This window comes from Corvus brachyrhynchos, unplaced genomic scaffold, assembly GCF_000691975.1.
Source record: "Corvus brachyrhynchos isolate BGI_N302 unplaced genomic scaffold, ASM69197v1 scaffold56, whole genome shotgun sequence".
Lineage (NCBI taxonomy): Eukaryota > Metazoa > Chordata > Aves > Passeriformes > Corvidae > Corvus > Corvus brachyrhynchos.
In genome coordinates, this window is record NW_008238664.1 from 8,088,754 (window position 1) to 8,102,912 (window position 14,159).

General features: G+C 41.8%; 1 protein-coding gene across 1 annotated transcript in view; it reads right to left on the reverse strand.

Moving 5' to 3' along the window:
- UTP20 (UTP20, small subunit processome component) overlaps positions 1-14,159 on the reverse strand; it is a 69,880-nt gene that overhangs the window by 29,393 nt on the left and 26,328 nt on the right. The window contains 12 exon segments of the mRNA XM_008636663.2: positions 1,462-1,605; positions 4,279-4,487; positions 4,985-5,151; positions 5,679-5,804; positions 6,367-6,452; positions 8,185-8,275; positions 9,955-10,164; positions 10,736-10,979; positions 11,651-11,730; positions 12,570-12,646; positions 13,583-13,741; positions 14,062-14,124. Of these exon segments, the coding sequence (XP_008634885.1) occupies positions 1,462-1,605; positions 4,279-4,487; positions 4,985-5,151; positions 5,679-5,804; positions 6,367-6,452; positions 8,185-8,275; positions 9,955-10,164; positions 10,736-10,979; positions 11,651-11,730; positions 12,570-12,646; positions 13,583-13,741; positions 14,062-14,124 (1,656 nt within the window).

Consider the following 14,159-nt stretch of genomic DNA (forward strand, 5'->3'; position numbering starts at 1 on the left):
AATGCTGCTGTGCAGGCTAGCAATATTGAGCCTCTGCAGCAAAATCCTGGGCTATGTAGAACAGCAAACTCCAATTCCAGGTTCAACAGGCTTAAAACAATTTTTCCTCTCCACGAGTTTTTACACACCTCAGTTCTATAGTTTTAAGAAAGGAAAACACGCAAAGCAAAATGATTCTTTTGCCAAAACCTTCATGGAGTTCACCAAAAAAGGCTCTAGAGGGAGCTTCTGGATCGTACTACCATCCAAGCTTCAAAACCAGCCGTCTTCTAGACGTAAGTAAGGACAAGAGGCCTTCTAACTATTTAGTAACAACAGTACATCTTGCTCAGAGTTACTCAGCATTTGCAAATACAGTGCTCCCTGAAAGCTTTAAAGTGCTTCGTTGACTAAAAGCCTGAACTGCTCTGGAACTGCAATAAATGTTCACTGCTTTTCCCACGTAGCACCCTGGCTGTAAGAAGACTCCATGGACAAACCAGGAGCATACACCTCCCTGTTCCTCAACCCAGAGCAATACAGAGCTATATGCACTGCCTGCTACTATTTTATCTACTGTTTGTCCATATACACCTACTACACATCACATATTGTTACTGGTAGAGCAGAGAAACAGTGTAGGAGTAAACAAACACAATGTCTAGAGAAGCAGCTCTGTGGTTTCACAGACCATACCAGTGCTCTTTAACAGGCTTTTCTGCCGCAAGGAAGCTGAACACTTGGATACCTCAAAACCCTCTGTAGAAGAGCACTCTTGGAGTCAGCCCCTCTTACTCAGTTAACCTTTGCATGGAGATAACTGCTTTTAGAGCAGAGACAACCCAGCAGCTGGTACAGGCACTCCCTGCCAACCCCAGAGCCACTGCACAGACAAAGACAGCACAATTTAATTTTAAATACTGTGTTCTCTCTCCATCTCACAGCAGTGCATTTTCCAAGCTCAGAGATGATCTGAATTTCTCTGATAAAAGCCACAAGCCTGTGCTTTGTCACTGTGCTCACATGGAACTCTTGGCAGGCAGGCACAAGACCACACAGCCCAGTGACAGACCCTGCTGGGTCCTTCCTTTCCTGCAGCAGCATTTGCTACTGCAGTCCCCTACCACAGGCCCAACAACTGTCACACAGAAAAGCAGCACCCAGAAATGACTTGTATTACTTAGCTTCGCTGAAGCATCTAGGGAAGAAGTCTGCTTCTGTGGTTAAAGAACAAAGAAATGACATCCATTTTATTCAGATGAATTAATTTGTACTTTAATCTGTGACTTGATTATTTCAGGACTAATCAGACATGAGCCAAGAAACTGGTCTTGCACAGACACACTGGGATGCCACAATCTGTCTAAGGCCACATCCAACCTAGCGATGGACATAGTTGACATGACAGACTCCAGTGCAGTTGGAGTTTTCTGCATGGGGCATGTTTCACATAAGTTATTTGGAAAAACAAAACATACTTACCTGAGGCCATACCACAGCATGGAAAACTGCATCAATCTCTTCCACACTAAAGCTGTAGGTCTCATAATCAGAAAAAAACTCTGCCACAAGCTTGAGACCAAGACGTCTCAAATTCTTCAGTGGATTAATCAACCTAGGTTGGACCTGTAAAAAAACCAAACAAAAACCCCAACCCAGTAAGACCTTTGCAGAACAACTACTAACTACTTGCCCTGAAATTAAATGCAGCATTTCATTGACCATGGATATATCCTTTGCAGAAACTTCTGTTTTCTCTTGTAACTTGTTCACAGTAGCAATCTACATCTCAGAGTTGACCTAAATTTTTCTAAAAGGGGCCCACTGTTCCTGCATTGAGTGAGTTACACAGGACTCCTTCAGTTCATAAAAAAATCCATGCTGACAGGCTTAAGACAGTAGCATCTGCCCCTTTTGAACACAATGCAGAAAGCTACACCGCAGTAAATTACATTTCCAGCCTTGACACTTAAACAATTCTGTTTTACACTTGAAAGGACCCAAATCAGCTCTCCAAAGTGAAGTTGTACTTTGCACACTGAGATCTTCTGGGAAGAAAAGAAATCAACAGATGAAGAGAAAGGGGGAGGAACAGAGAAGAATGTGAATCATGTCTTCCAGCAGAGTGAGGTGGGGACTATAGCGTTTGGTTACAGGAAGGTGCTTCCTGTACCCAGTTAGAGGTTATGTTCCATAGCCTTTCTTGAGAAAAACATTCCAGTAAGGAAATTCATACACTTCTGCATTCTGACTCGTCTCCCTCAGAGGAGTCTTGACCTGAGTAACCTGAATTATTTCCGTACTGTGCAATACAGCTCACAGCACAAGCACATGAAGTAGCTCCACAGTGCAGAGGTAATGAACTTCAGCCTCAGAAATAATAAAGCCACATCAGAGCAAATAAAAGCCACCGTCGGATACTGAAGCTCTTTTGGGTCTCCAGTTTATATCATGATCCACCACGCAGAATCCAAAATCACAGGTAAAAAAGACAAAGCGGAGACGGTGGAAAAGGAACCGACCAAGCTCTTGCAACAGGACCTCCCAAGCTATGCTGCATGTGTACTAATGGAGTGCAATCAGCTTCCAGGTGGTAAATGAACTGTTTGAAAGCCCAAAGAAAGCACAAACCAGGATACTATTGCCAATGGTGGCTTCCAAGTGAAGTAATTTTGAGTTTCCCACTGTTCAATCATCATAAGAGTTCTCTGAGATCAAGCCTTTGAGAGGATAAAGAAACTCAATACTGAACACAATCAGTAGGAAATGGTAAATTAATAACTTGTCTTAAAGTGGTCAGAGTTGATGTTTAACTCTCCAGGCAATAAATTACTCTCAAACTCCAAGAATGTCTTCTAATTATTACTCAAGATAAACAGATTTCTCACACTCTTCCTTGAGCTCTTAACAGCCCCTGGGCTAATGAAGTGTTAAATTAAGTTCAGGCAAACAACAGACTGTCGCTCCTGACATTACACAATCATGACAGGATTACTGTAGCAACTCTGGCAAAATGTGGCTTTCCTAGCAGTTAATGAAGCAGCTTTTAGAACTCCTGTCCTCACTGAAAACACGTAGGCATGCTTAAGTCAGACTGTGGTATGCTGATGTCCTCAAATTTGCTAATCCTCTTCATAAATTAGGACAGTTATAAGGTTCTGTTCAGTTGCTTTGTTTGATGGATTTTTTCAAAGCAAGTTCTAACCTCAAATGCTCACAGCTGGGTCTTGGCAAGAACATGCCCATGGGTGACAAAACACTCATTCCCACTTGTTCAGTCCATCATCTCATAATTCCTTTCAACACCACAACAACAGTGATGATAATGATGACTGTGCAGTTTGCTTGTTTCCCACCTAATATATGAACAGGCTCTGCACCAGGAAGATAGAAAAGCCTGGCTCAGTGTTACAGTTTCTGAGCAGCTGGCAAGAGACCCCAAGTAGCTGGAATAGAGCTCAGGGATCTCTGCACTGCTCCCCTGCATACAGGGCCACAATAAGCAACCATGGCCCACCTTTAGGTGCAACCAATCTTTAACAGGATGTTTTCCTCACCTGGCCCCTTCTGCATGAACAGCCATTGCTCAGCAAGGGAAAAAACATTTGCAGTGCTCTGGCTAAGACCCAAATTGAGACACTGGATTAGTATGACTTCTCCTGATACAGAGCTGAAGATGCTTCTAGTGTGCTGAAAGCACAGCTGGTATCCATGTCCTTCCTGTGTCCCATGACAGGAGACACTCAGGGTAGACAATCCCTGTGATCATCCACAATGCTGAGCTCCCCAAGGTCTAGCACTGCAACAAAACACCTCATGGACAAGTTTTGCTCTAATGTCTTCAGGCAAGGAACTTTAAACCTCTCCTTCCCCGGCTCAAATGTTTTATCCTTGCAGCCAAGAAACTCCACTTTAAGGCAAATTTTAACTTCCAGCCATAAAACCTTGTTACATCTTTACAACAGAACATTTATCTCTCTCTCTCATGCCCACGTCTCCACAAAAGAATCAGGAACTGCACAGAGATCACCTCCAACTCTCTCTTCAGTAACTTAAACAAAAACACAGTCCAAATCAGTTTTCTAAACACATTAACTTTACCAGGGCTTGAGCCCTGTAGCACTTTCAGACAAGCATCACTGGCCTCTATTTTGACAGACATCTAATTGCTGAGCTTCACTCCACAATGACATTCCACTTACTTTTACCAGTAAAGCTCTGTTTATATGTGTGAGCTAAGAGGAGGAGGAGACAAGAAATTTCATTTACATGTTTGTATATTGTTTGCATATACTGTACCTTCTCTCTTTGCTGGAGGATGCAGGATACCACAGCAGTCATGCAGAGCAGAATCTGTAGAATTTCAGGCAGATATTGCTGGATCAAATGTCCCATGTTTTTCAACACAACTTCAAGACCATTGAAGAGGCTATGCTGACGCCCAAGAGGCAGGACTTTAGCTAAATCCAGGTCTGACATACTTTGAAGGACTGCAGTCTGGCAAGGCCCTGTGACAGGCAAAGGGACAGCAAATTATCTAGGGAGGCACCATGAAGACACATGAAAAATAGTGTAATTTTGCCCTAAATTACAGATCCTCACAGTCAGCTTTTTAAATAAGAACAGCTCTGTGTCTCCATCTCTGTGACACTCAGATGTCTCCCACTGCTACAGAATCAGAGCACTTTACAAGCTCTGTTTACTGCCATGATACCCAGGCTAGCCTATGATGCCAGCCACTGCTCATTCCTGGCCTGCAACAGCTTACCTGCACAGCTCTGGCAAGTTGTTCAGCTCTTCTGACCTTGGACACATAAAACACAGCAATCGTGCTTTGTAAGGAGAAACTCAGTGGAAACCTAGTCCTTACCAAGGGTTTACTTTCATCCTTTCAAGGTATGGTTAAGAGACAAACTGAAGCACGTAACAGTACTAAGCATATTTATCCTCCCACATCTCTACAGGTCAGGAAATTCCACACCCCCAGTTTCTATGGCCTACCTACCATTACTGAATTGCTTCACAGCTTCAAAGAGTAGATCCAAGAACATCCGTATCTCTTCTGGCAGTGAGCCGGCCAGAAATCGCAGAACAATTGACATGCGAGTGCTCGCTGAAGACTTGCCCTGTGTTTTGCTCCCTGTTTTGTTTCTCATTCTGCCATAGAGAATTCTTCAAGAACCAAAAAGAGGTTGCATTAGCTTTCAGCAAGCCATCTGTTTTCCAGCATCTTATTCTGTAGGAGAAACTCCATTTAAAAATATTCTCTAGTGAAAGTTCTCCCTTCAGGGTCTCCACTGAACTACTTAGTGAAAGATCAGCTTAGTGAAAGATCAGCCTCTGCTACTACAATGGAAGCCCTGCTGGAAACTTCAGGTATAAAACTGGTTACCTGCAGGACAATTCACATCACTGCAAATAGCTGGCAATACTCAGTGAACTGAAACATCCTCACAGCTCTCTGTAATCCGTTGTAGAAACAACATGTACCAAATTGCTGTTTTTAAAGAAAACACCATTTGCATAACACATTACATAAATGTGTTAATAAGGAAACCATACAGAATATCACAAACTAAGTCATCAAACTATACCATTAACCATGGGTTTATCTCAATTGTTTAAAATGAGAAGCAGCATTACATCTCAGCTCATGGTACTCTGCCGTGAAGCTTTTGAACTCACACTTCAGAACATACCTCATAAGAACAGGGATGAGATCTGGTCGATGCTCTCCTTTTACTACTGCGGTCTCCTCAGAAATACTGAAATGGACTATCTCTTCTTTAAAGCTCTTGTCCTCCAGTAGCCTTTGCAGGTTCTCCCTGAGAGTAATAAACATTATTTGAGGGCAGGTAGGGTTATAAAAATAGACAGATAGACACACAGATGCATCTATATTTAATTACCTACCTATCTATCCTTGCTGTATACAAAATATTAAAGTACTATTTTCTCACCCTCCTAAAAAAATTTTTTTTAAGAACCAGCAAGTTCAAGCTAATTATGTAGACAAGTAAGTCCTGGGCATATTCCAAATCGATTACTTTGCCACAAACTACAGTTTTGTGCTGTCACTTTCTTTGGGTGGTTATAAACCATCAGTACAAAAGACATCTTTGAAAATGATGGAACTACTAACACTACTGACACTATTCTGGGACAGAATGGAAGTGTTGCTATTTTTCTCTAAACAAAAAAGAGACACTGATCAACCTCAAGACCTTATTTCCTGCCTTAGTTACGAAACATACAGCTGGCTACAATGAAACTTTACATATGTGTCTTCAACAAATACAGGACCCCAAATACAACTGACCCTGAAGCAAGCTTCTGGTATGACAGCAGGCTCATTCACCGATGCTAAAACAGTATAAAAGCTTTTACCTGTATGGTAGTAGATGAGGATGCTTGTATGTCATTATACAGTCAAGAGCTATTCTCTGAACATTCTGGTCTTGATGAGACAGTAACTGCAAATAACAAAAGAAAGAAAGAAAGTCCCTATCTAGGAGGCAGAAATGCTTACTGAAAATAGTGAAACAACTCAAAGGCTACAAGCTTAAGCACGATTTGGACTAATTTATTCAAATGGAAACAGAATGTATGTGTTGCCAGTGTAAAGCCAAGACGTACATGCACAACTGCCACTCATAAAAAGTGGGCATGGTTGCTGATAGTTCATATATACTTTTCCTTCCTATCTACATAGGATAGTCATAATATTTGCTTTTTCATAGGTTTTTTTTGGACCACTATCAGTTTGTATTTATCATCAAGACCAGTTACCAGCTGTGTATCTAAGAAGACTGGATTAAAAAGCAGGCTACCCAAGCCATTCCAAGATAGCTGTATTTCTTTCCTGTGACAAACTAACTACCCAGAAGACTTGGTATGCAAAGTCTCACTGAGATTTGTCCTCTCTTGAAGATGACTCTTCATAACCTAGGCACCAAACAACACACAGCACCAAGACTATCTGAGTTAAAGAAGTGTTTGCATAATGCACTCAGGCACATGGTTTGATTCTTGGGGTGTCCTGTGCAGGACCAGGAATTGGACTCGATGATCCTGATGGGTCCCTTCCAACTCAGCATATTCTCATAAGATTCATTAGGACAGGGAAGAGAATTTAAGAAATACAGATCATTTCTCCAAGCAGCATCTTTATCAGTTCTTCAGTCTCCTACCAAACAGCACAGGCAAGTGCCATCTAAGGTCACTTTGCCATGATGTCCCTGTGCTAGATGGACACACCAGCTGTGACAATGCACATACTAAGACACAGAAATGCAAATGGTAAGTGATGAAGTATCTTTCTTCTTGTGCCAGCCTGTTCTTCCCACAGTGATTTGACCTTTACATGACTGTCCAATATTTTGCTAAGAACATGGGGAAGCAAACACATGGATCAACTCTTTTTCTAAGCAATACTTTGAGATAGACTGAAACAGAGTGTCTATTAGGGGATGTCTACTAGAGATTCTCTAATTCAGGGACTAAGGAATGGAGCTTTCAACATCCACAGCCTCAGAAAACACAAACTGGGAACAGTGAGAGCAAACTCCAATAACCTGAAAAAATCCACCAACTGGGAACCAACACAACCCTATAAAATTAAAAAAATTAAAAAACAAAACCGTTTTAAGGATTGTAAGATAAAGACTTAGAATCCCTCTTCAAAGTCATACTTTTGACAATTCCTTCAGGGAAATCCCTCAAAAAAGAATCAAGCAAATTGAATATTCTTCAAGAAGAAATTCCTTTTTCTTTTTTGATGCTTGATGATCTCTTGTACATACTGACCATACTTTTAGTACACAAAACACTACATGACAAAGACGAATCTCCTTGGATCTTCCCCAAGCTCTGGGTTCTAAATCCTCTTCCAGATCCCGCACGAAGTGGAACAGATTTCCTCTACAGCCACTCCTCCACCTTGCCAAAGACTACTACTTGTCTGCTGTCAGATCTGTTTGCATGTGCCACTCCTGGCAAACTAAGCCGGGTATCTTAAGCGGGTCTTTGCTAAAGGGGCTCATTTCAAGTGAAGTCTGTTAGAAAGTCCTCTCAAGGACAGCTCCTTTCTCAGCTATCACAGCCGAGTTCAGAAAATGACAGGTTTCTGCAGTATCAGACACTGCATTCAAATATGAAAGAGTTTATTTATTAGTAGCAATTCTAAAAGTGAGCAAATAGCCTTACCTGGGTATACAAGGCATTCAACTTAGGCTCCAGATACAATGCACGAGGATTTGAGAATTTTGAGAAAACTTGTAAGTGGGCTATTAGTTGCCTGTAAAACAAAACAATTATTTTTTAAAATGTCCAGGAGACAAACAAACAGGGAACTTTAATTAAAATTCATTAGCAAGAAAGAAAACAAAGAACAACACAAGAAGATCGCAAGTCTTCAGCACTATTTCAGACACAGCAAGAGGTGTCCTGTTCCCTCTCCTAAACAGCTCCTTCCAGCTGTCACTTCACTGCACAGAGAACGCCCTTTCTTCAGTATCCCTGAGTAGGCTCAGTTTTTTTCATGAGAAAGGAGTACAGTCAGGATGCTGCTTACTTCTCTCTGCCAGCTCAGCCTGGAACACCAAAATTCTGTATTTATCTCTCTGTTTATTCACTTGTCCATAAATGGTGCCCATGTTGCTCCTACCAGTGTGAAGGGCTGTATAAGTGGTAGTGTCACATCTGCCCCATCTGCTCTTCGCGGGAAGGGACACAGAAGACCAGGATAAGGAAGGCAGAGATCTCCTCTACCATGTGTGCTGTGGAACTGGTAGATGCTGTCCTCATTCAGCTGTTCCCCCTGCTAATTTACACTGAACTCTTGAGCTGGGCCATCCTCCTCCGTGGCTGGGCACAGTCAAGGGACGAGTACAACGCCTTCCAAGAACCCCACAGGGAGCTCGGGGCAGGTGCGTGTCCTCCCTGCCTCAGAGCCAGGCCTCCTGGGACACAGGTGCAGCCCCACGAGGGAGTCCTCCCTGGCACAGGCCTGACTCAGGGAAGGGAGGTCACTCCACAACTCATTAACACGCCCCTGGTAAATCTTTTATATCTTTGTTACGGCTACCAGGAGCTAATGTTTCCACTTCACTGCATGGATGTTTTGAGATGGAGGTTGGGAAAAATACAAAATATCTTGGACTGTCACTGTATTTTAATTGCTCATAATTTGCACATACAAGCCAGAATCTGGGAAAAAAATGAAAAAGCCGTAGGACACTTGGGATGAAATGACACTTTAGGTCACATATCAAATACTTGTCTTGTTCCAACATACAAGGTGACACTTTGAAGTTCTCTGTCATTACAAGGGCCATACTTTGCAAAAGTGTCAGAATAGAAATCTTTGTGATGTATTTGTAAGGGATATTTGACAGAGGCCATCACTGGGGAGAATTCATACAAAGAGCCGCTTTCTCCATGTATTCAGTACTGCAATAATGACATTACAGCAACATGCAGCTTCAATCTACTAAATAAAAACCTTGGTCCCTAAGAAGATAAGATTTATAAACGGGCAGGAAATGGCAGAATCCCAATATTAGAATACCTAAACAAATAGTCTCATTTTTTGAAGTGTTTGGCAATGCCCACAGTTTTCAAAGACTAACAGACATACACAGAGAAGCCAGGGAATTCAGGTACAAGAGTCTCTGAAAACTTCAGAATGGCTCCACAATACTACACATTTTTTGCTTCAAGTAAACACACCACAGACTGGTCAGCAGGTAATGAGATGTTGATAAAACTTGGGCAGTGTATTTGGATTTTTAGTACTGTGCAGGCAGTACTAAAACTAAAAAAGAACTTCTGACTTGTAATCCACTGAGAAATGATGAAGCTCAAGCAAAAGAAGAAAAAATAATATATACAAAACACAGCTTATATATCAAAGTGAGCTGCTGAATCTGCCTTTCCATGAAAGCACAAGCAAAAGGGAAAGCTAAAAATACTTACTTAGCAGCAGCTCTTCTTGTTTTCTTTTTTGGTAGTCCTACACTAATTGGTTCCCCTTCTTCCTTTTCTTCCTCCTCCTCCTCCTCTTCCTCCATAGCAACATCATTCACCTCTTCAGCAGGCATTTGTTTTGCTGCTATGGTACCACTAGTTTTCCTTCTGAGATCCTGAGATGGAGCCACTAGGGAATCTGCTGGGTAGTACTCATTTCTGTGTTTAAAAAAAGAAGGAAGGAATTAAGAAAATTAAGAATTTTTCAAGGTTCCAGGGCAACAACAACAACTAAAAACCTCACCATTCTTATTATAACATCTACCCCATGTCCATCATACTGTCTGATATGTGCACACATACATGAGCACACCACTGCTCTCCCCTCAGGGGCAGGAATTTGAATCAGCCTCTGCCAAAATCAGTATTTTCCCCACCTTGGGGGAAAACACTTTGGTATTCTGGGATTCCAAATTAAAACATATTTTTATTAAGGAAAAGAGGAACTTTATTTCCACCGAAATCACTCCGTAACTGAGTAATGAGGCTGTGACAATGGCAAGTCAATGAACAAGAGACTGAGCAGCAGAGACCTACTGTAAATTTCATTTCAGCCTGCTTAGTTTCTAACACAATCCACATTCCAATTAAAAGGTTATTTTAACTGGAAACAGACATGTCATCAGCCAATGCATTCAAGAAATAAAGTCTCTAATGGGATAGCCAATCTTAAAGCTCAGCAACACATTGAAAGCTGTGTCCTCTCAACTGAAAAGTAAATCTTACTTACCGAATGAATCTCAAAAGAAGTGGGGAAAGTTCCCTTGACCGAGGCTCCACTCTGTCTGGAAACTTATCCAGTGCTTTCCACAGTAGGAAACGGTAATTTGTGTGGTCCAGCCGTTCACAGCAATCTGTTCTACTCCTCAGCTGCTCCAGAAAGACAGTCCCCACCTGTCCTTCTGGTATCTTCTCACTTTCTGTTTCAGCAGTGCTCTCCTCCTGTTCATCTAGTTCATTTTGTAGTTCCATTTCTACAGAAGAGATAAGAAAATCTTTTCAGGTTACTTCATAATTACCAGTAGCAAGGAATCCATCCCCCATTACAAAAGTAATACATTTGGTGACATGCACCTGTTTAGACACAGCTGTATTTAACACTGACCTGAAAGACACACATTGCTTAGAAAGCGTTCTAGGATGCCTTGCAACCCTGGCACATGTCAATTGGGCTCAGTTCCCTTGAATAACAGGGAAGTTCCCAAACGGCTGCACACTCCTGACTCTGTCTTGAAATATTAGGTTCCTTAGGCCCATAGGTAAACCCCAAGAGCACACACAACAAGGACTGTCTGCAGAAATTCCACCGAATCCATGGAGTAGGAAGATGGTTTGCACCATTATACAGGTTTTGTCACTGTTCCTGACCAGTCTGAGCAGTGCCAGCCTTAAGCGAAGATGAAGCTGCTGCATGGTTCCCACAACCTGCAACTCCCTCCTGTAATGCAGCTGGCCTTTTCCATCCGGTGTTTAGGACAGGAGACACAGCTTCCTCCCAAGCCTCTCCACGCCTGCCCTGGACACGACAGTAGTACTGGTTCTGAATTCCCCCATCGCACACAAATTTGGGGCACATGAAAAACAGTCACATAATTTACTATTAGCTGAGTTACTATGATAACCATGCTCAGGAGAGGTGACTTACCAGCATAGGTTGCAGCCCTCTCCAAATGTTCATACAGGACCTTCCAGAACTGTTTATTCTCCATTTCCTTTGCATGAGAACTAACAAAGCATAATACAGCATGAAATTAAAAGGAAGATAAGAAAAGGCAAGCGTCACTCAGCTACTTAACAACTAACACAATCAAAGGCTTTAATCACTGCTTTCATGTGGCTGTCCGGAGGCAGGACATCTGCACAATACAGCTGTAGCACTTCCTTGCCTTTTCTCACAGATCCCAAATGTCAACTGTTATTAAAATAATCTGGTTGTATTCCAAGACTTCAAATGGACTCAAATTGAGTAAAAATGTTCTCAAGCTTTCTACCGATTTCTGTACAGCAAATCATACAGAATCAAAGGCAGAATTACCATGGACATATCTTTTGAAGAGCTGGTTTAATTTTTTTTTAATTAATTCACTGCTTGGAAGAGGAAAATCCCATCCTTTTTAATTGTACAACAGAGGGGGAAAAAAAAGAAGACAAAGTCATGCTGAAAGAAGTCACTTATTTTTTCACCATGGTAAGACTTCCCTACTCTTTAGTAGGATTTAGAGGTTTTTTCAGTAAGGACAGAGAAGTTGGCAGATGGAAAGACTGAGAGAAAGTTCTTGTTCCTTTAACCATTTGTAAAACACAAATCAAATCCTGCTACCTCTGACTAAAAGCTCTGATGCAATTTGACTGTATTTGTTCCCTTGAAAGTAACAAAAATCAGGAACTAAGTTAAAGAGTTGAGATTTGAGAGTTCAAATTAATTTGAGAAGATTTCACACATGTTCTCATGCACAAATCTCTCCAAATTGGACATTTTTTACCTCAGCTTTTGTGCACAGAGGAATGAGAGGAATGTCCCGTGAGACAACCACAGACTGCAGCATCAAACTGCATATACTCACGTTATGAGTTCAGTTACAGGATCCCAGAGAGGGCTGAAGTTAACATAAAGCATTCCCAGTAAATACCGAAGAGGCACCTAGAATGACATACAACACCATCTTGTTGAGATGCAAACAACAGTAGTTAGAGACCAACCAAGCTCCTCTAACCTTTCTTCCTCTCAAAGAGGAAACTTTGATCAAAGAAGTTCTCTAGAGTGCTACAAGTGATGAAGGAAGTCACACACATCATCATTCCTTGTCTCATAGCTTCATGAGGAAATCCGAAACCCATTTACTGTAAGCTGCACTGAGATCTCATAACTATACCAAAATAATGTAAACATGGAAAAACCAGTTCAGCACAGATGATTTGGGCTGTCTGTCTTTCTCTCCAACTTCAGCGCTGCCACAGCAGCATTAGGGACCTCAGAAAGAAGAAAGTTTGCCCACAGAAGTATTCACTGCACTAGGCCTAAAAGCATGTCCTCTGGACTGGCTCCTTGCTGAGGTACATGGAGAAGGGATGACCTACAATCCTTCCTCATGGAGCTGAGGCCCCCTTTAGCTCAGCAACGGAGGAGATTCAACAGGTCACAGGCATGAAAGATTTTCGTGCTGAAGCAAGACCCAGAAGTGAGGTCACCAATGGCCAGCGGGAGTCCTACCAATGTTCAACCACACTGAGGACATGGCAAGGTCATGATTTTAAATTTGCTCACAACTCTGGAATAATTTGCCTGGAATGCTTCTCCCTGGAATCATTTGCCATCCTTTCCATGACATCAAACCCAAATTAATCTGACTGTGGGCCATTTATCTAGATACCACTGTTGTTCCACTCAACGCAGTACTCCTGAGGACAATGGGAGCTGTGATCCCTACTAACAATTAAGTTTTCTAAAACCTAATCTGGGGGTTAACTGATTTTTTGATGCACTCTCATTAAAAACTCTGCAATCCATGTGATGGAATAAGAACATTCTCTTGGAATAAAGGAATGTGACAACTGCTTTTTGACAATAAATCCTTACCTCCTGCAAAGATCCACTTGGTATTGCAGGCTGCACTATGTCACATCTTAGTTTCCTCAAATGGAGAAGTTTCTCTCTGTAATCATTCACTGTTGCTGGCACAAGTTCTGCTTGGAGCAATATGGCAAATACTGGCTGGAATTCCCCTGTGCCTTCACCCTGAACAAGCAAGTGACATGAATTCTGTCAGAGTACCTTTATCTCATTGAAAAGTACTTCAACAAAAGTATACAGACTCACAGCCATTCTGGACTAAAGAACAAAGTCAAGGGACTTGCTCTGGTTTCCATCATTTAGGCACACATCTGAAAACACCAGGAGGCAGGAGGACAAAGAAATAAAAGCGGAATGTGAAAGCACAAAAGCAGAGGACTACCTCTACCAGATACATTTTGTTTCTGCAAAGTGAAAAACAGTTCACACAGAACATGGAACACAGATAGCGCTTTGAAACGTTAAATGAAAAGTTTTGGCCCTACCTCAATCTGCGTAGAAGGTGGATTATCAAAATGGTTTAGAATTCGAACAGTCAACAGCCGGACCTATTCCAAGCAGAAGTGTATGTCAGAAGCATGCA